General features: G+C 40.8%; 6 protein-coding genes across 10 annotated transcripts; 4 read left to right on the top strand and 2 right to left on the bottom strand.

Moving 5' to 3' along the window:
- Positions 1-66: 66 nt before the first annotated feature.
- On the bottom strand, positions 67-3,650 carry LOC104720751 (protein DETOXIFICATION 45, chloroplastic). Of its 4 annotated transcripts, none has more exons than XM_087471354.1 (15): positions 3,506-3,650; positions 3,058-3,402; positions 2,827-2,948; positions 2,599-2,742; positions 2,368-2,525; positions 2,133-2,268; positions 1,933-2,029; positions 1,728-1,828; positions 1,473-1,636; positions 1,281-1,352; positions 898-1,014; positions 717-812; positions 514-635; positions 334-391; positions 67-243 (listed from the first exon to the last, which is right to left on the bottom strand). In XM_087471354.1, the coding sequence occupies exons 2-15, from the start codon at positions 3,339-3,341 to the stop codon at positions 232-234; spliced, it is 1,683 nt and encodes a 560-aa protein (XP_087327480.1). In that variant the 5' UTR covers positions 3,342-3,402; positions 3,506-3,650; the 3' UTR covers positions 67-231. The 4 variants fall into 4 exon arrangements, with proteins under 4 accessions (XP_087327480.1, XP_087327479.1, XP_087327482.1 ...); XM_087471353.1 differs by having other exon boundaries at positions 2,368-2,528; positions 3,506-3,645; XM_087471356.1 differs by having other exon boundaries at positions 3,044-3,402; positions 3,506-3,613.
- A 414-nt stretch (positions 3,651-4,064) lies between these two features.
- LOC104720753 (protein ROOT HAIR SPECIFIC 17) lies at positions 4,065-6,968 on the top strand. Its single transcript, XM_010438630.3, has 8 exons — positions 4,065-4,669; positions 4,774-4,864; positions 4,983-5,059; positions 5,159-5,247; positions 5,325-5,514; positions 5,609-5,893; positions 5,991-6,322; positions 6,397-6,968. The coding sequence occupies exons 1-8, from the start codon at positions 4,424-4,426 to the stop codon at positions 6,728-6,730; spliced, it is 1,644 nt and encodes a 547-aa protein (XP_010436932.1). The 5' UTR covers positions 4,065-4,423; the 3' UTR covers positions 6,731-6,968.
- On the bottom strand, positions 6,847-8,158 carry LOC104720754 (expansin-like A2). The gene is made up of 3 exons (XM_010438631.3): positions 7,941-8,158; positions 7,544-7,838; positions 6,847-7,437 (listed from the first exon to the last, which is right to left on the bottom strand). The coding sequence occupies exons 1-3, from the start codon at positions 8,068-8,070 to the stop codon at positions 7,059-7,061; spliced, it is 804 nt and encodes a 267-aa protein (XP_010436933.1). The 5' UTR covers positions 8,071-8,158; the 3' UTR covers positions 6,847-7,058.
- A 1,324-nt stretch (positions 8,159-9,482) lies between these two features.
- Positions 9,483-10,323, top strand: LOC104720755 (uncharacterized). The gene is made up of 2 exons (XM_010438632.3): positions 9,483-9,764; positions 9,858-10,323. The coding sequence occupies exons 1-2, from the start codon at positions 9,582-9,584 to the stop codon at positions 10,206-10,208; spliced, it is 534 nt and encodes a 177-aa protein (XP_010436934.1). The 5' UTR covers positions 9,483-9,581; the 3' UTR covers positions 10,209-10,323.
- A 1,190-nt stretch (positions 10,324-11,513) lies between these two features.
- LOC104720756 (L-ascorbate oxidase homolog) lies at positions 11,514-14,294 on the top strand. Its single transcript, XM_010438634.3, has 7 exons — positions 11,514-11,765; positions 11,875-11,984; positions 12,256-12,535; positions 12,607-12,712; positions 12,819-13,548; positions 13,637-13,715; positions 13,831-14,294. The coding sequence occupies exons 1-7, from the start codon at positions 11,622-11,624 to the stop codon at positions 14,050-14,052; spliced, it is 1,671 nt and encodes a 556-aa protein (XP_010436936.2). The 5' UTR covers positions 11,514-11,621; the 3' UTR covers positions 14,053-14,294.
- A 952-nt stretch (positions 14,295-15,246) lies between these two features.
- LOC104720757 (rop guanine nucleotide exchange factor 1) lies at positions 15,247-17,808 on the top strand. Of its 2 annotated transcripts, XM_010438636.3 has the most exons (6): positions 15,247-15,479; positions 15,641-15,943; positions 16,018-16,134; positions 16,238-16,767; positions 16,860-17,213; positions 17,292-17,808. In XM_010438636.3, the coding sequence occupies exons 2-6, from the start codon at positions 15,697-15,699 to the stop codon at positions 17,655-17,657; spliced, it is 1,614 nt and encodes a 537-aa protein (XP_010436938.1). In that variant the 5' UTR covers positions 15,247-15,479; positions 15,641-15,696; the 3' UTR covers positions 17,658-17,808. The 2 variants fall into 2 exon arrangements, with proteins under 2 accessions (XP_010436938.1, XP_087327485.1); XM_087471359.1 differs by having other exon boundaries at positions 15,362-15,943.
- The last annotated feature ends 53 nt before the right edge of the window (positions 17,809-17,861 follow it).

Raw genomic sequence — 17,861 nt, forward strand, 5'->3', positions numbered from 1 at the left:
GCAAGCGGCCCCCTATCCTTTCAGACATATGGATAAATAAATAAATCAGAACTATCTAACTCCACATTAGGCAAAGTGTATTTATTATACTTTATAAGTATATTTGATTATCAATAAACACAAAATCGCAAAGCTAAAAAAATACTGTAAGTAAAATCTACTACTAGTACTATATCTGAAAAGCTAAAAAGAACTGGCGCGTCTCTCTCTCTCCCCCTTTTAAGCACTTTATCAAGCAAGACGCTGCCATATACATATAGGAAACAGAGTTAGTTAACAATAATAGCAGGCAAATTATAACACTAATAAAAGAAGAGGCTCTCTCAGTCTCACCTTGTCACTTGTTGTTGTTGTATGCATGAACCACCATGGACCCTTCCTCCACATTAATCTTGCCATTCCCAAACACAACACAAACTTATTTTAGTTTTCCATTTCTACCACAAAACTACACTTTCTATTCTACTTTTGTCTTACTACATATATATATATATACAAGCTCTTTCTTTTTACCTGCTGAATCCAGCCACCATCCTCAATCCCATGAACATACTCAGCCCCACCCACACTCCACTTAGCCCCAACCCTGCCGGTGCATACAGCATGAATCCTGATGATATTCCTCCCACCACCATCTGACACACACATACACAATATTGTTTTATCTTTTCTTTTTTTTTTACTAGGAGTAGTAGGAGGACTTCTCTCTTACTTACCATCGAGCAAGCGGCGTAGGGGAAGTCCGACATCCCATAGTGCAGTCCATCAAAGATAAACGCCAGAGCTGTGATTGGTTGAGTTGCCGCTACAAACTGTATCCATGTTACCGTGAGTAAAAGCTCTACCAATCCCCACCCACCCACTTACTTTATTATGTAATTAAATTACATTACTTACCAATACACCCTTTCTCACAATCCGCAGAACTTCAGGGTCTTTGGAAAACAAACCAGCTATTGAACTGAAAGACATCCCCAACAGTATAGCCAGTGCAATCCCTGTCACCACTCCTATCTGTACAACACTAAACACGTTACATCCCTCCCTATAACCAGAGATCAATCACCATCCCCCAACAAGATAAAATTCCACTTCTTTAGTGCAGCACCTTCATGATGATTAAGAGAGCTAACATATTCCCTTCAACTGACCCTACATCTTGGCATTTCTAACATATTCATCCTTTCTCGCCAACTTCCTCAAGCTAAATCTAATTCATTGTTCCTTCTATTTATGGAAGTAAGTGAATCTCAACTGCAAAAAGGGGTGTCGGCTCATACCTTCAGAACAAAATCCGTAACCTCTTTCACACCTTCAAAGTCTCTTTTGGATGCAGAACTTGCGATCAAGGCCTGATCAACAAGACAAGAGGCTTAATACCATCTCTCGCCTCAGTGGTTTTTTTAGTCCCATTTGATACTAAACAGATGAAGAAAGTTATAACCAAAACCTCTAGGTATAAAAACCAATACCTGTCCAGATGAAGCTAGTGCATCAGTAAGCAGAGATACCGCCAACCAGACTTGCATGCATATCTGATGTGCTGCCATTGCGAAAACTCCCTGACGAGCAGCCATTGATGTGGCAACAGTCATGGTCATGAGCACAGACAGAGTCCTTCCAAGAACAAATCCCCCTGTAATTCAAGTCAAAGTTTAAAACCTAGATATATCAATACAGTACTTACATCCGTAAATTCCATAAGTGAGGAACCGTTGTCCACATACCTGATTTTAGGTAATCCCCGAACTTTAGTGACCCCATCTTTGGAGGAAGCAGTATAACTCTTTTGTTCAAGAGTATAAGCATTGAAATGGCAACAGTGTACCTATGAATCAGAGGAAAGAGGTTTAGCACCATTCTACAAGGTTGAGCAAAGGAATGAAAAGAAAGAGAAAAAAAAACAAAAGAAGAAGATGTATAGCTACATACTGGGAGATGACACTAGATATTGCTGCCCCGGCTACACCCATCTTGAACTTGTATATAAATAGAGGGAAGAGAAATATAGCCAGAAAATTACCAACGCCTGCACTATGGAAATTAGGGAATGAATGAACCGATGGAAGAAAGAAATACAACTATAATTGAACATTCTTGGACTATGCCAAAAGATTTAAAAGAATGCAAACCTATACAGTAGACTGGAGTTTTTGTATCCTTGAATCCACGGAAAATGCCTTGAAGAGCTAAAGAAACCACATACGCAGGAGCACCAAGTGCCCTAAGGACAAGAAACTGCCGCGCAGGGATGAACATTTCTGACATCTGGTATTAAAGACAAAAAACATGCATCCCTCAGTATATAATTTCTCCAAAAATTCTCAAGACATTGATGACGATAAGCTATAACTGGACCGAACTTACAGATTGTACACCCATTAACCTTAAAAGGGGTCCAGATGCGAAAGACAAAGCGAGTGCCTCGAAGATACCAATTCCAATTGCTAGCACTAGCGCTGTCGACACTGAAGATAACTGTCTCCTTTCTGGTAAACCTTGAGAAGGTATGTCACCATGACTATCTGCTGTAAATCCATTCAAATAGATGATATAAGGCTGGGAAAACATGAGAAGAGAAGAAAGCTAAAGGTTTACCTGAGGCTAAATCTTCTGCGGCAGTCTTTGCAATATCTTCAGCGACAAAAGAAGTGGCAACGCTGAGGAGTGGAATGTTGAAGAGCTTTGATATGGTGTTGAAGATGGCCATGGAAACGCCAGCGGAACCCAACTCAACAGATCCTGCAGATTCGAAAGAAGGGGGTCCTTAGAACGCTTTTTAAAAATACCTCTTCCATGGTATCGATAGAGCAAAGGGAAAAATACCGAGCCTTCCAATGTAAGCAGTCTCCATGAGCAGAGTCAAAGGGTCAATAGCTTGTCCAGCGATGGCAGGAAGAGAGAGCATGACGAGTTCTCGTTTAATATCCACAGGACGTGTGTCTTCCCTAGCAAAAGGAAAGGGAGATAAAAAAAAAGCATAAACAAAGACAAGAAGAACGTAGCAAACATGCGAAAGAGTAACAAAGGGAGAACGCAACACCTCAACAGCCTTACGGGAGTTTGTCCAGTGAACCGCAAGAGTGATCTTCTTCATCCTCCAAGTTGAGAAAGGGAGAAGAAGAGTCAGGGTTAATCTGGCTCTTCCGACGAGTAACAACACAAGGAAAGATAGGGTTTGGACTGCTGTGAAGGGAGCACTTTTGGTTTTGGAGGCCAGAGGCTTGATTGATCCGAGTTACAGGTAGAAAATTGCCTACTCGTCTATTTACTTTGGCCGACCTATTCGTCAAGGGCAGCGAAACTTGCTTCCCAGCCACTACTCTACTGGAGGACTCCATCACTACACACTCCCAGCCAATTCGACTAGAGAAACGTTACTTTGATGACTACTCGGTTCGTCTACAAAACCCAAACGATAGAGAAAGCCGAGAAGAAGATGATGATACTACTGGATAGGGTATCGAGAAGAAAAGAGTCAAAAAGAACAAAAATTGAAACTTACGGAATCGGGAGGGATGAGCGATGCTGTAGAGAAATCAATTCGTCGAGGCAGAGATGGCAGGAGGAGGAGAAGGGTACAATCAATTATTCATCATTCCGATTGAGAGGGGGTTGGGGTTTAACCGTTGCAGGGCGGTTTCTTGTTTGGAGAAGACGAAGAGTGGATTGGTAGATGGGCCTTTTGTTTCCTCTCAAATTAAGCCCGTTAAGGCCCATTCATTCGCTCATTAGTAGTTGACTTTTTTCTTCTCATGTCATCATCAATTCATCGTCATGTATTTTTCAATTTTTGATATGTTCCCTAATAAGACAGAGGTTTCTAATATTAGCTTATTTTGTTAGAACGAAAAACCTTTTTTAAAACCCATTCAAACAATTCGCTGTCAAAGAAAAAAAAACCCATTTGAACAATTCTTATCAAACGAGTTGGCATTTAAAAAACAAAAATAATAGGATAAGTTTTGCTTTCGGAACAACAATTTTTTTTTTTTTTTTTAAAAAGACGATTTCAACAAACATTTGAATTTTAAGATAAGAATCTAAACAGCTAATTATAATTTGGCATGAATTAGAAAAGGAGATAATAATATAATTAAAGAGCAGATGATTCGGTGTGATGTAGTTGCTGAGACGTTAAAAGAAAAAACCCAAACTCATATTTCTTTTTTTCTTTTAAAAAAAAAAATTGTGTGTTTGTTTGTTTTATAGTTTGAGATTAGTTTGGAGTATTTGTGCATAGTTTCTCGGCAACCAACTTCTCCTCAAGGCAAGTCAAACGAGGCATCATCGAGATATGACGTCTTCTTCTTCCTCTTCCTCCTCCTTTTGCACTCTCTCCTTCCCTTTTCTCTTGTTTTCTTCCTATTCTTTGTAGCCCCCTATCCTCCTCAAGTCCTCATTCCTTCTTCCGTTAATACAAATGTCGTCGTCTTTGAAGTTGAAGAAAAGAGATTATGGCGCTGAACCGGACAAGACAAAGCTTGTCATCGCCGGCATTCGCCACCAGTTACTGCTTCTCTTTCGCCGCCGTCACCGTCTTTTTCCGCTTGTCTCTGCCGTCTCCGGATGTCTCCTCCTCTTCCTCTTCTCATTCTCCATCCTTTCTCCTCCCCCCTTGATACATCTCGAACCCAATCCACATCCAAACGCTCCATTTCGTGTTCCTGTACGTAAAACTTATATGATATCATCCATTTTACCATTTACGTACGTTAATAGTCTCTCCACATTTTCATGATCACGTACCTAGCAACTGTGTGTGTGTCTCAGGAAAATGGCGGAAGGTCGGATCGCAAGTTATGGAGCTCGCGATTGTCCAACTTCTACTCTGCCTGCAGCAATGCCACTGACTCCTTTCAAGGTACGTACGTACGTGTACCCTTAAAAGATTTGCGTACGTACGTTATTAAAAAAACCTTCAGATATTAATTACATGATATATACTCATTTGGTTTGGTAATTAATCGAAACGGTGGCAGTTACGGACAAGAAAACGCAAACCAATCGGTATTTACTGATCGCTACAAGCGGAGGATTAAACCAGCAGCGGACAGGGGTGAGTTCCTTGTGAACCACATATATATATGATTCTAGCTAGTGTTATATATTGAGTGAGGGCCGTTTATAATTCTGAAGCGCTTTTTCTACTGTGTAGATAATAGATGCTGTAGTTGCGGCTTACATTCTAAACGCGACTCTTGTGGTTCCTAAACTTGACCAGAAATCATACTGGAAGGACACCAGGTGCTGCCCTGTCTCACTCTGGTTCCCATTTTGATGTTGTTTAGTTTGTTGGTTCTAACGCAGCTTTTGTAATGCAGCAACTTTGAGGAGATATTTGACATTGATTGGTTCATTTCGCATCTCTCCAAAGACGTGAAGATCATCAAGGAGCTTCCTAAAGAAGAGCAGTCAAGAATATCCAGCAGCCTACAGTCCATCCGTGTCCCGAGGAAGTGCACACCCTCTTGCTACCTGCAGCGCGTTCTGCCTATACTTAATAAGAAACATGTCAGTTACTTATCCTCCAAACTAAGTTCATTCATGATATACATACAAGACAAGTATATATGCTCATCTGCTGCAATGCAATCTCATTTTGCAGGTTGTGCAACTCTCCAAATTCGACTACAGGTTGTCCAACGCTCTCGATACAGAGCTCCAGAAGCTGAGGTGCAGAGTGAACTACCATGCGGTGAGATATACAGAGTCTATCAACAGGATGGGCCAATTGCTGGTTGACCGGATGAGAAACAAAGCCAAGCATTTCGTTGCCCTTCATCTCAGGTTCGAACCTGATATGTTGGCCTTCTCCGGATGCTATTATGGCGGAGGTCAGAAAGAGAGACTCGAACTCGGAGCTATGAGACGAAGGTGGAAAACGTTACATGTGAGAATATCTATGCTTAGTTTGAAATACCATATTATATATCATCACCTCTTCTAACTAAGACTCTTAACTCCCTTGGACTTGTTGCAATGTGCAGACGGCAAACCCTGAAAAAGAACGGCGGCATGGGAGATGTCCCCTGACGCCAGAGGAGATTGGTCTGATGCTCAGAGGCTTAGGTTTTGGGAAAGAGGTTCACTTGTATGTTGCATCAGGCAAAGTATACGGAGGGGAGGATACACTGGCACCATTAAGAGCACTCTTTCCAAATATCCATACAAAAGAGACATTGACCTCCAAGAAAGAACTTGCTCCCTTTGCCAACTTCTCATCACGGATGGCTGCTCTTGACTTCATCGTCTGTGATGAGAGCGATGCATTTGTCACCAACAACAATGGTAACATGGCTAGAATCTTAGCTGGACGAAGGTATATACTGTGTCGCTTAACATCACTTCTTCACTGGTCTCTTCTCTAATGCACATGTGTATGTATGTCTGCAGGAGATACTTGGGACACAAAGTGACCATTCGTCCAAACGCGAAGAAACTGTACCAAGTCTTCACAAACAGAAACAACATGACATGGGATGATTTCTCATCCAAGGTCCGAAGATACCAGAAGGGTTTCATGGGGGAACCAGATGAAATGAAACCAGGAGAGGGCGAGTTCCACGAGAACCCAGCCTCCTGCATTTGTCGAACCTCTGAAGCAAGAAGAGTAAAAGAAAAAGCAAAACATGATCTAAATGAAGATGAACAAGACTCGTCAGAGTACTCAGACATTGGCAATGTCCCCATAGCAAGTGCCAGTAGAAGCGATTTGGAGATTTGGTGAAGTGATCTTCTGATCAGACTAATTTCTTCTCAGCAAGTGTCAGCGTTGTTTCCAGATAGAGAAATTCTTTTTATCTGTATAAAGATTGTAATGTCACAAAGTTGCAAGGTTACAGAGAGAAAGAATGGTGTACATATTGTTATTAATAGACCTTCTGTACATACACATATCCCTTTCTTTAGCTTTCTTGTTTAAAGAGACGACTTAAAATTATATAATAGAATCTTGAGATTATGCATTCCTGTTGTTGGTTCTTCCTCTCAGTTAAATAAACAAGTCTGTTCTGTTCTGTTACACATCACAAAAAGGGGAATGGAGTAAGTCTTAGTCAGGTCCAAATGTGATGGTCGCATGGATCACAACCTTCCTGAGCAATGTCGGTGATCTGAACGCCGGCGTCATAGGTCTTCCCAGCTTCCCAGTTAGGAGGAAGAACCCTCTGCGACCAGACCATTTTGCCGTCGTAGCCTGCCGTCACCACGAACTTGAACTGCAGAGCTCCGGTGGGTACTTTGTCAGTAACCCACACAGCTCCGTGGCTTCTGCTCAAGTAACTCCAATGTGACGAACCCACTTGAGCAATGTCGATGGCTACCACTTCGGTTTGGCCTCCTTGGTACAAAAGCTTTATGGCCAAGTAGTTAGGCTTTTTGCTAGATTCCTCCACTCTCACGCTCATCTTCTTGTTCCCGTAATCGCAAGGAACTCTGTTTCAATATTTTGTCAGTTCTTCTTCTTCCTATTAGTTATTATACTACAAGTTAAAAGTGAAACAAGTAAAATGAAATGAGAATGGTGAGTGAGGAATGGAACCTCTGGTACTCGATGTCGACAATGCCCTGTTTGAGGAGATCTATGTCAGCGCCAACAACGGGCTTAGCCATTGCCCTGAAGGCCCTGCTGCTGAGGACAAGATCGGTTTGGTTGCTCTTGTTGAGGTCAGTGACCATAACGGTGGTTCCTTTGCTGCTGCAAAGGGTGGGGTTCTTGCATCTGACCTGGAAGCAAGCTCCGCAGCCGGCGCCGTCTTTGTAGATGGAAGGCATTGCCGCCGCAATGTGACCGGCGAAGAAACCCGTAGCCATAGAGCCATAGGCACAAGCTCCGGCTGAATTAAACCCATAGATATACAACAACTAGTATAAAAAGATGAGAAAAGACACCACAAGAAAAAAAAAGTAATATAAATGAAAAGAGATGGGAAAATTACAAGAGAGAGCAGAGGCAGAGGAGAAATAAGATGCCTTAGAGTGGTGAAGACATCGGTCGCAGGCGTTTGCAGATGAGGAGAAGAGGAAGACTACTGCGAGCAGGAGGAAGAAGAGAATGGCGCCTCCCATTTTTTCTTTTTTTTTTTGTGTTGAGAGATTTTGAAGAAACAAATAATCCAATAAGGTATGAGCCTTTTGGGAAATATCCTTATTAATTTTGATGGGAACAGAGTGAATTTATATCAGTCTTAATGAAGGAAATGAGTGCCAGCTCACTATACCAACAACACACGTCACGTCGTCATAGATAAAGCAGCTTGCTGGTGACTAGTTTAGCGCAGTGAGTGTGTAAATTAGTTAGTAGTAATAAACTACATCCTCCTAATTCCAAGTAAAAGTTAAAAAAAGGTAGGTATGAGGGTACCTAGGATTTACCACATTACCCGGTGGATGACGTGGCATTGCACCGACTCTCTCCATCACATTCACATTCACATGTGCATCCCTCCTCGGGCCTTGTTCTTGTAGTTGTCGGTCGGTCTCCTGCTTTTCTTTCTTCTTTTTAAATCATCCGTTTACCAACATTGACTTAACCAATCAAAATCTACAAGTACTTTGGCCACTTCTATGTTTATGTATCTCTCTCTTTTGGTAACAAAAATACATTTATAATAGCTTAGCTAGTTTCGGAATTAATCAATTAAATGAATAGTACATACTTCAGTTGCTTACCGTCAAGGCACAAACAAACCGCATTTCTATTGTATTAGGCGTAGAACATTAGACATGTCAAAAGTTTGTTTGTTACTACAATTTTGATGATTTCAGTCGATCAAAAATATACATTATTCAACAGATTAGTAACCAAGAAACGTCCATGTGAGAACGACTCTGTCACATCTACGGCATTGATTACTACATACATGTGAAGATATCTTCATATACTCCTATCTTTATTCTATTCCATTGTCGAGGCTATATACAAAATTTAAGATTATATATGATTTGTTTTTTTTGTTTCTTTCTAAATACAAATAGATTATGATTTGTCTAAGATTTATCTATACCAACTAGTACTGATTATTTTTTAACGATGTATATCAAATTCAAAATCCTAACGGCTATAAATCGTACATTACCCAAACGTAGGCCTCTCTTATTATTATGCTCATTGTTTATGTAAAGCCCATCGTCTGATTCGGCCTATTTTCTAAATAGTGCCAAACTGTGTAAACTCTGCTTTTGCCCTCTTTATTGGATAACGTGGACCGTCCACACCGACCATCCATTGGTCGGCGCAACGCAGTGTATTCGGACATGTACGATGTTCTATATTTTACTACTTTCCCTAAAACAAAACAAAAAAACCCAAACCCTTGTTCCGATCAAAGTTGGGCCTTAAAATATAGACTTGTTAAGTACAATTTGCCGGCAACACCTTTGTTAAAGGCGAACCTAGTGTTAATTACTACAAATTAACTTGTAGTAATAATTAATTAAACAGAAAATAAAAGCTAGAGCTACTATAAATACAGTGTTGCAGGGCAATGTGTAACTCATCAGTTCTCAAAGCTTGCAAAGCAAAGTCCCGTTGGCAATTAAAAGTAAGTGTTGAATACTTGTTTGCGTTTTCCTAAAAGATGGCAGAACATCCTCGTTCTAGTGAGCAGCAAGAAGCTGATGCTGCAGCCTCCAAAGGCTGTGGGATGTTTGACTTTCTCAAGAAGAAACCCGAAGATGCACATTCTTCCGAGAATGCCGGTGTGATCAAGGAAGAGGAGAAGCCTTCTCTCGCTGAAAGACTCCACCTTTCCGACAGCTCTGTAAGCTTGATTGTATATATACACAATAATTAATTAGCAGCATGAGAAATGTTAGTAACACTTTGTTGATGGAGGATGTGAATATGTATGCAGTCAAGTGATGAGGAAGCGGGTGAAAATGGGGGAAAGAAGGAGAAGAAGAAGAAGAAGAAGAAGGACGATGCTGCAGATCAATGTGAAACAGAGGAGAAGAAAGGCTTCATGGAGAAGATCAAGGAGAAGCTTCCTGCGGGTATAGGTCATCCTGACCAAGCCAAGCCTGAACATGAGGATGGGAAGGAGAAAGGGTTTATGGAGAAGGTGAAGGATAAGCTTCCCGGAGGTGACCATGGGAAGCCTGAACTTGAACCTCGTCATGACAATGGCAAGGAGAAAGGTTTAATGGAAAAGATCAAAGAGAAGCTTCCTGGTCATAACAATGAAGAGAAAAAGAAGGAAACCTAGTTATAACAATATCCTTTCTTTGTTCTTTACTTTGGCTTTGACCACTTGCTTTTTCATCTTCTTGTATTGTCTACCTCGTCGTGTTAGTGAATTGCCAGCTTTCTATTTGAAAACTCTTGAATCTTGAAGAACAGAAGAAGTCATATTAGAACAACATAGGAATATTGACACCCTCAAATATTTAGTTGAAGACCATTTTGTTTTCATCTCGCAATGAAAAAGAAAGAAATAACGGCATGCTAACAAAGTAGAGTTGCGTTGCTACTACAGGCTACAGCTTATTATTTATAGGTTTCGTCTTTTACTTTTTTTTTTTTTTTTTTTCGTTCATGCCGGTCATGCATAATTCATGAGCAAGCAGGCATTGTTGGATGTTGCCGTGTTGGTAAAGTTAGGCTGGAAAAATAAGGGCCCAAAATGGCCTGTTTGACAGATATCACAGAAAACGGGAAAGAAAAGTCAAAGGGAAGGAGCAGAGTAGTAGACACGGAGAGAGTCTGAGTCTTTTTGATTTTGAGTATGAAAGTGAAGAAAAAGAGAGAGACGTCTCTCACGGGAAGAAGACAGTCTGTGACTTTTGTGAGTTTCCAGCTGTTGGGTGATAGATGATAGATCAGTTTACCTCATTGCATTTGCTTAAACCACCAAGTAAACTAAATCACTTATGTTCAAAGTAATTGGAGTTACCAATCCAAACATCAATAATTTTTTACGGTCAACAACACAATGCCAATCACCACACAACACGCATATGTCGGAGGACAATTTTTTGGTTTTTTGACATCTATTTTTTTTGAAGTTGACCTTTGAAATTTTGTGCTAAATGAAACATATATACACAACACATGCTGTATTAATGTAATGTATAAATTTAATTTATAGACGCCAACCCCAATCCAACTCAGCAAAATCTTCATCCCACACATTTACGCGCTTAACTAGCTAACTCTTTATTTTTAAGTTTTGTCTGTTTCTCCGATCATCAACTCTTCTTCTTAATTATTTTAAGATAAGAAAAAGTCTTACTTTGCGAACTATTACAACGACCGATCCCTTTGTAATTCAAGCATAATAATAATGCATACAATAAATTGTTTCATCACATTTTCCTACGCGTTCAATTCAATCACCCCCTAATGGTAATGGACTAATGGCAATGGGAATGGGCTTGGCTTGCTAGATATAATAATAATACTAATTAAGTAGTAGGTGGGGCCTTACATTACAGGTTGAATAAAACACGGAATTAGCTGATTGGAAAAGCTAGCTTCCCATCCCATTTTGAGTCTTTAAATACGTCACCGAGTCATTTGTTCGGTTACTACAAACTTTTAAGCTTTCTCTTCCAAGCTTTTTCTTCTTCCTCATCATCAAAATTCAAGATATATAGCGCTATAGATAGAGAGAGAGAGTATGGGGTGGTGGCTAAACGGCGGCGTCAGGACTATAATGATGGCAATGACCATCATTTCTTTTGTACATGCTGAAGATCCCTACCGTTTTTTCGATTGGAGGGTCACTTACGGCAACATTTCTCCACTTGGCATTCCTCTTAAGGTACATTTTTTTGTTTCTTTCCAAGATCAACAAAATATATATATGGCTTCTTGTCTTTTTTGTCTGATGTGATCGTTCCTGCTTTAATTATATTTATTACACGACGCAGGGGATCTTGATCAATGGACAATATCCAGGACCCGATATTTACTCAGTCACCAATGACAATTTGATCATCAATGTTCACAACGAGCTCGACGAACCCTTTCTCTTATCTTGGTACCAATCTATTCCCCCTTCTTTACCATCTTTCTCTTAGCATTCTATTTCAATATGTGTATTTTGGAAAAAGCACTAAATGTTATATTTAATGAATTATTGGAGTAATCTGGTAATTGGTACGAGGGAGCCGATCTGCATGCACTTGTAGTGTCGTTTCTTCACAATCTTTCTTGTTTAGCTAGGTATTATTGGTGGACACGTCAAGTTTTCATGTTAATATAATATCAAGGAATTAATAAAAATACAAAAATGGTAAATACTAATGAAGGAACGGAGTGCAACTGAGGAAGAATTCTTACCAAGATGGAGTGTATGGGACGACTTGTCCAATCCCACCGGGCAAAAACTACACTTATGCAATCCAAGTCAAAGACCAGATTGGTAGTTTCTTCTACTTCCCTTCCCTCGCCGTTCACAAAGCTGTCGGTGGTTTCGGCGGTTTCGGCGGTTTCCGTATTCTCAGCCGCCCTCGCATCCCCGTCCCTTTCCCTGAACCTGCTGGAGATTTCACTTTCTTAATCAGTGATTGGTTTGAGCGTGACCACAAGGTACTTTCATTAATTGATTAACTAATTCTATATGTTCGATTAGGACCATATATAACCAAATGCACATTCAGACTTTGAAGGCACTTTTGGATAGAGGACACAAGCTACCTTTGCCTCAAGGGGTTTTGATCAATGGCCAAGGAGTCAGTTTTTCTTCTTCTCTCACCGTCGAGAAAGGTTTGTCTTAAGAAAATCCCAAGTCGTTTGATACGTACGTACTTTGGTCAAGAAGAAAATCATAATTATCTCATATATATATATTTGTTTGTGTAACAATAATTAGGTAAAACATACAGATTCAGAATATCGAACGTAGGGATTCAAAACACTCTGAATTTTAGAATACATGGTCATCAAATGAAGCTCGTCGAGGTTGAGGGAACACATACAGTCCAGTCCATGTATACCTCACTCGACATTCACGTTGGACAGTCTTACTCCGTCTTGGTCACCATGGACCAACCTGACAAAGACTATGACATTGTCGTCTCCACAAAATTTGCGGCCAAAAAACTTTTGGTCTCATCCACTATTCACTACTCCAACTCAAGAAGACATAACAAAACATCTCCTTCTGTCCACGTTGAACCACCACCACCTGCCGATGAACTAGATTGGTCTATCAAACAAGCCCGGTCCATTAGGACAAATCTAACTGCGTCTGGGCCAAGGCCTAACCCTCAAGGCTCATATCACTATGGTCGAATCAAAATCTCTAGGACTTTAATATTGGAAAGCTCTGCGGCACTTGTGCATAAGAAGCAACGCTACGCCATAAACGGAGTGTCGTTTGTAGCTGCAGATACTCCGCTTAAGCTTGCGGATTACTTTAAGATCAAAGGCGTTTTTAAAGTGGAGAGCATCCCTGACAAGCCGAGGAGAGGAGTAGGGATGAGAATGGATACGTCAGTGATGGGAGCAAACCACAGGGATTTCTTTGAAATCATATTTCAAAACCGCGAGAAGGTCGTCCAAAGTTACCACCTCGATGGATACAACTTCTGGGTTGTCGGGTGAGAATAATAGCTAAGCTATAATATATAGTAATGATGCATTATATATATTGCATCTCTGATGTTTGCTAGTATATACTGTCTACAGGATGGATAGAGGAACATGGACAAAAGCGAGTAGACGAGAGTATAATTTGAGGGATGCTGTTTCTCGCTCCACTACTCAGGTATAAGATCTTACTCCATATATATCTCTATATTTCCGAAACAAAAAATATAAAAAAGTTTAATGTATTGTAACAAAAATTTGAAAATGAATTTATGGATTTTTGCTTGATGTAGGTATATCCAGAATCTTGGACAGCCGTATATGTGGCACTGGACAATGTGGGGATGTGGAACTTAAGGAGTGAATACTGGGCGAGGCAATACTTAGGACAACAATTCTACCTCCGAGTTTATTCTCCAGCTCACTCTCTAAGAGATGAATACCTTTTGCCTAAGAATGCTTTGTTGTGTGGCCGAGCCTCCAATAAACAACACACGCCCATAATCACTCCTTGAAATCGTATTGGCTTGATTGTATGATCATACCAATCGTAAATGGATGATTTAGGGATATATTCTATTTTAATATATTAAGTTCTTTATTCTTTTATATATTTATAGCGAGGTATACATTTTAATAAATTTTCCCTTTTAATTATGTATATCTAAATTAATGAAAAATTATAATGGATACAATAGTGGATTGTCTAGAATTTCGGTGTTTATTTTATTGAAGAGAAGACATGTTTTTTTCTAAAGTTTTAGTGTTTTTGAGACAATATTTGGAGTTGATATTATGGTTAACATTTGAAGGAAAAGTCAATATTTTCATATGAATCAAACAAGTAATTTTATCATATCAGTAGGGGGAAAAAAAAACTCATACATAACGAATTAAAAAACTTAATATGGAAAAAACAACAGAGATATAAAAGAAAATACTAAGAATGATTCATTCAACGGTGAGACGTTAACTAATCCTAGTTTTATTGGTAAAGAAAGAAAGAAAAAAGTTGAATTGGGCAAAAAGAGTAATGAAATTAGAACAAACTACAAGGCTGTCAATGAGAAAGAAACATTTAATTGGAAGGGATGAATGAAGAGAATAAAAGGAAGTCAACTTAAGCGATGCATGTGAATCAACAACACCAATCTTCTAGTGATTAGTGACATTAAATAGTTGTAGTAGTACTAGATTATGAACCCATCATTTATTTATTATTAACGATTTGAAAAAGAGTTAAAATACTTAATAAACGAGTTTATAAGATTCGTTGGGTGAAATACGCATGAATGAATGAATAATTTAGTGAGGCAGGAAACGCAATGTATTGCCCGTAAGATGTGTCACCTTTTAAATGACGCGAGAGAATAGTACTAAACAGTGTAGATGAACAAACGAATAGGTAAAGGGCACGTGGCGGGGGAGGTCACGAGGTAAGAAGAATAAGATATGGTGGGTGTGTAAACGTAGTTCATGCCATTGCCAGGCCGAGGCCGGTACGAGAGAGAGAGAGAGACTGTCTGATCCGACAAGGAATGCTTCTAGTCCACACAATGTCAGGCTTATTTAAAAAAATAAAAAAAAATTAATTATCTCGACCCGCTGCTTAGAGATTCTCTCAACAAGACAACACACTCTGCGTCACTTAATAAAAAAAATCCAACGGTTGATATAAAGAAATGATATAGGGATGGTTGGATCTCGCCGTTAAAAGTCAGTCTTTCCACGTCTACTAACTCTACTGTACTGTTCCTAAACCAAAAACACAGTGACGACCGTGACTTTTATCTATCCATACCCTAACGGCGCAGTAGACGCCGTGAGTGGGGACGACAAAGAGAGAGAGAGAGAGGGGAAGAAAGAAAGGTGTCATTTTTTTAATTAGTATTTTTTTTTTTGTAAAGCTCTCTCTCTCTCTCTCTCTCTCTTTGTGAATAGGGTAAGCTCTGCTCTGCTCTGCTCTCTGTGCTTTACTTTTTTTTTTTTTTGGTTTAATTATCAAAAAACCAAAAGCAATCATCATCATCACATCCACTTCCTTCCTTCTTCTTACTTTTCTTCTTTGCCCAAACTAACTAATGTAATGTGGATTCTTTGAAGCCGTTAAGATTCAGATCTCTCTCTCTCTCTCTGCTGCCCTGATAGAAGGAAGAAGAATGGGGAGTTTATCTTCTGAGGAAGACGACGACGGCTCTTCTTCCGAGAGATGCGGTAGCTACAGTCCCAGCGCCGACATTAGCGAGTCCGAGACTTGTAGCAACGCCGACGCTCCCTCCTCCTCCTCCATTGCCTCTTCTCCCCGCGCCTCACTCCCTCCCAGAGGTTTTTACTTCCCCGCCCCTGTTATCGGCGGCAAAGATGTCCTCTGGGATGACAACAAACCCGACACCCATCATTTATCCGGTAACTACTCTCCCTTCTTCTTTGATTGATTTGGAGACATTTGTACAAGTAGTAATTTGGGGATGATTTTATAGAAATTGAGATGATGAAAGAGAGATTTGCTAAGCTACTCCTCGGTGAAGACATGTCTGGTGGCGGTAAAGGGGTTTCTACCGCTCTTGCTATCTCCAACGCCATCACCAACCTCTCTGGTTTGTTTCTCAATCTCCATTGTGTGTGTTTTGCTAGCCTAGGGCTTTGTGTTTTCCTACAGTATTATTAAGTAAGGCTCTTGATTGGATTTTTTAACTACAGCTACTGTGTTTGGCGAGCTCTGGAGGCTTGAGCCCCTTCCTCCTCCCAAGAAGGCCATGTGGCGCAGAGAACTCGACTGGCTCCTCTGTGTTAGCGATTCCATCGTTGAGCTCATTCCTTCCATTCAGCATTTCCCTGGGGGCGGCACCTATGAGATCATGGAGACTCGCCCCCGTTCTGATCTCTACGCCAATCTCCCTGCTCTCAAGAAGCTCGACGCCATGTTGATCGATATGCTTGACTCTTTCTCCCACACCGACTTCTCCTATACCGATCGCGGCATTGTTCTTGGAGACTGTGACTACGACTCTCCTGCTTCCTCCTCTGGCCGCCCTTCCGTTAGGCAGGAGGACAAGTGGTGGCTCCCTTGCCCCAAGGTTCCCCCTCACGGCTTGTCACTAGACACTAGGAAGAAACTTCAGCAGTGCCGCGACTTTGCTAACCAGATTCTCAAGGCTGCTTTGGCTATTAACAGCGGTGTGCTCGCCGAAATGGAGATACCTCTCCCTTACTTGGACTCACTCCCCAAGGTATGCTGGCTCAATCAAGCTTTACCTTTGTTATTGCCGCTGGCTTTTCTATGATTAGCTCATTGAGGTCTAATTCTATTCTTTCTTTGCAGAGCGGGAAAGAATGCCTTGGAGATATCATCTACCAGTACTTAACTGCAAACAAGTTCTCACCCGAGTGTCTCCTAGACTGTCTTGATCTGTCGTCGGAGCATCAGACCCTCGAAATCGCCAACCGGATTGAGGCGGCTGTCCACGTTTGGAGACAGAAGAGTGGGAGGAAGCACAAGAAGCAGGCAAAGCTAAAGCTGTCCTCATGGGGTGGCAAGGTTAAGGGTCTTGTAAATGACACCGAAAGAAATGATTTCCTTGTGCAGAGAGCCGAGACCCTCTTGCAGAGTCTGAGGATCCGTTTCCCTGGTCTTCCCCAGACAACGCTGGACATGAACAAGATTCAGTATAACAAGGTATAACAATATATAGAAGAAGGGAGTGTGATTGCAGCATGAAACGAGGCTCAAACAAGTTGTTTTGTTTAATTGCAGGATGTAGGGCAATCAATTCTGGAGAGTTACTCGAGGGTGTTGGAGAGCATGGCCTTCAACATCACGGCCAGAATAGATGATGTGCTTTATGTTGATGATGCCACGAGGAGATCCATATCGGCCACAGAAGCACCGCAGTCACTATTCAGCAATGCACAGAAAGGGTTCTCTGTGCAAAGCTCACCCTATGGATCCCCATTTGCAACGCCATCCCTGAGTGTAGCATCTAGGAGCCCGAGGAGAGCACCGCCGCTGTACACAGTGAAGAGAGAGAAGGGAGTGTTGGGGGAAACAGAGAAAGCATGGTCGTATGCAGGGAATTTGAGTTCAAGAAGAGTAACGGGAGTGACGCCGGAAAGAGATTAAGGTTTGGAAATAGAAGAAGAAGAATGTAAATCGATCAATGATGGTAGTAGAATGTAGTTGTTTTGTCTGACAGACTACGAGGAAGAGAGTATGGTTAATAGGCAACAACAATGTTTATCTTTTCTTTATAATGTGGAGTATAATTTAATAATGTATGGGGGGAATGTTGTTAACACTTAACAGAAGAGAGAGAGGAAACACACA

Source organism: Camelina sativa, chromosome 11 (genome assembly GCF_030686135.1).
Source record: "Camelina sativa cultivar CO46 ecotype springtype chromosome 11, ASM3068613v1".
In the NCBI taxonomy this organism is placed as follows: Eukaryota; Viridiplantae; Streptophyta; class Magnoliopsida; order Brassicales; family Brassicaceae; genus Camelina; species Camelina sativa.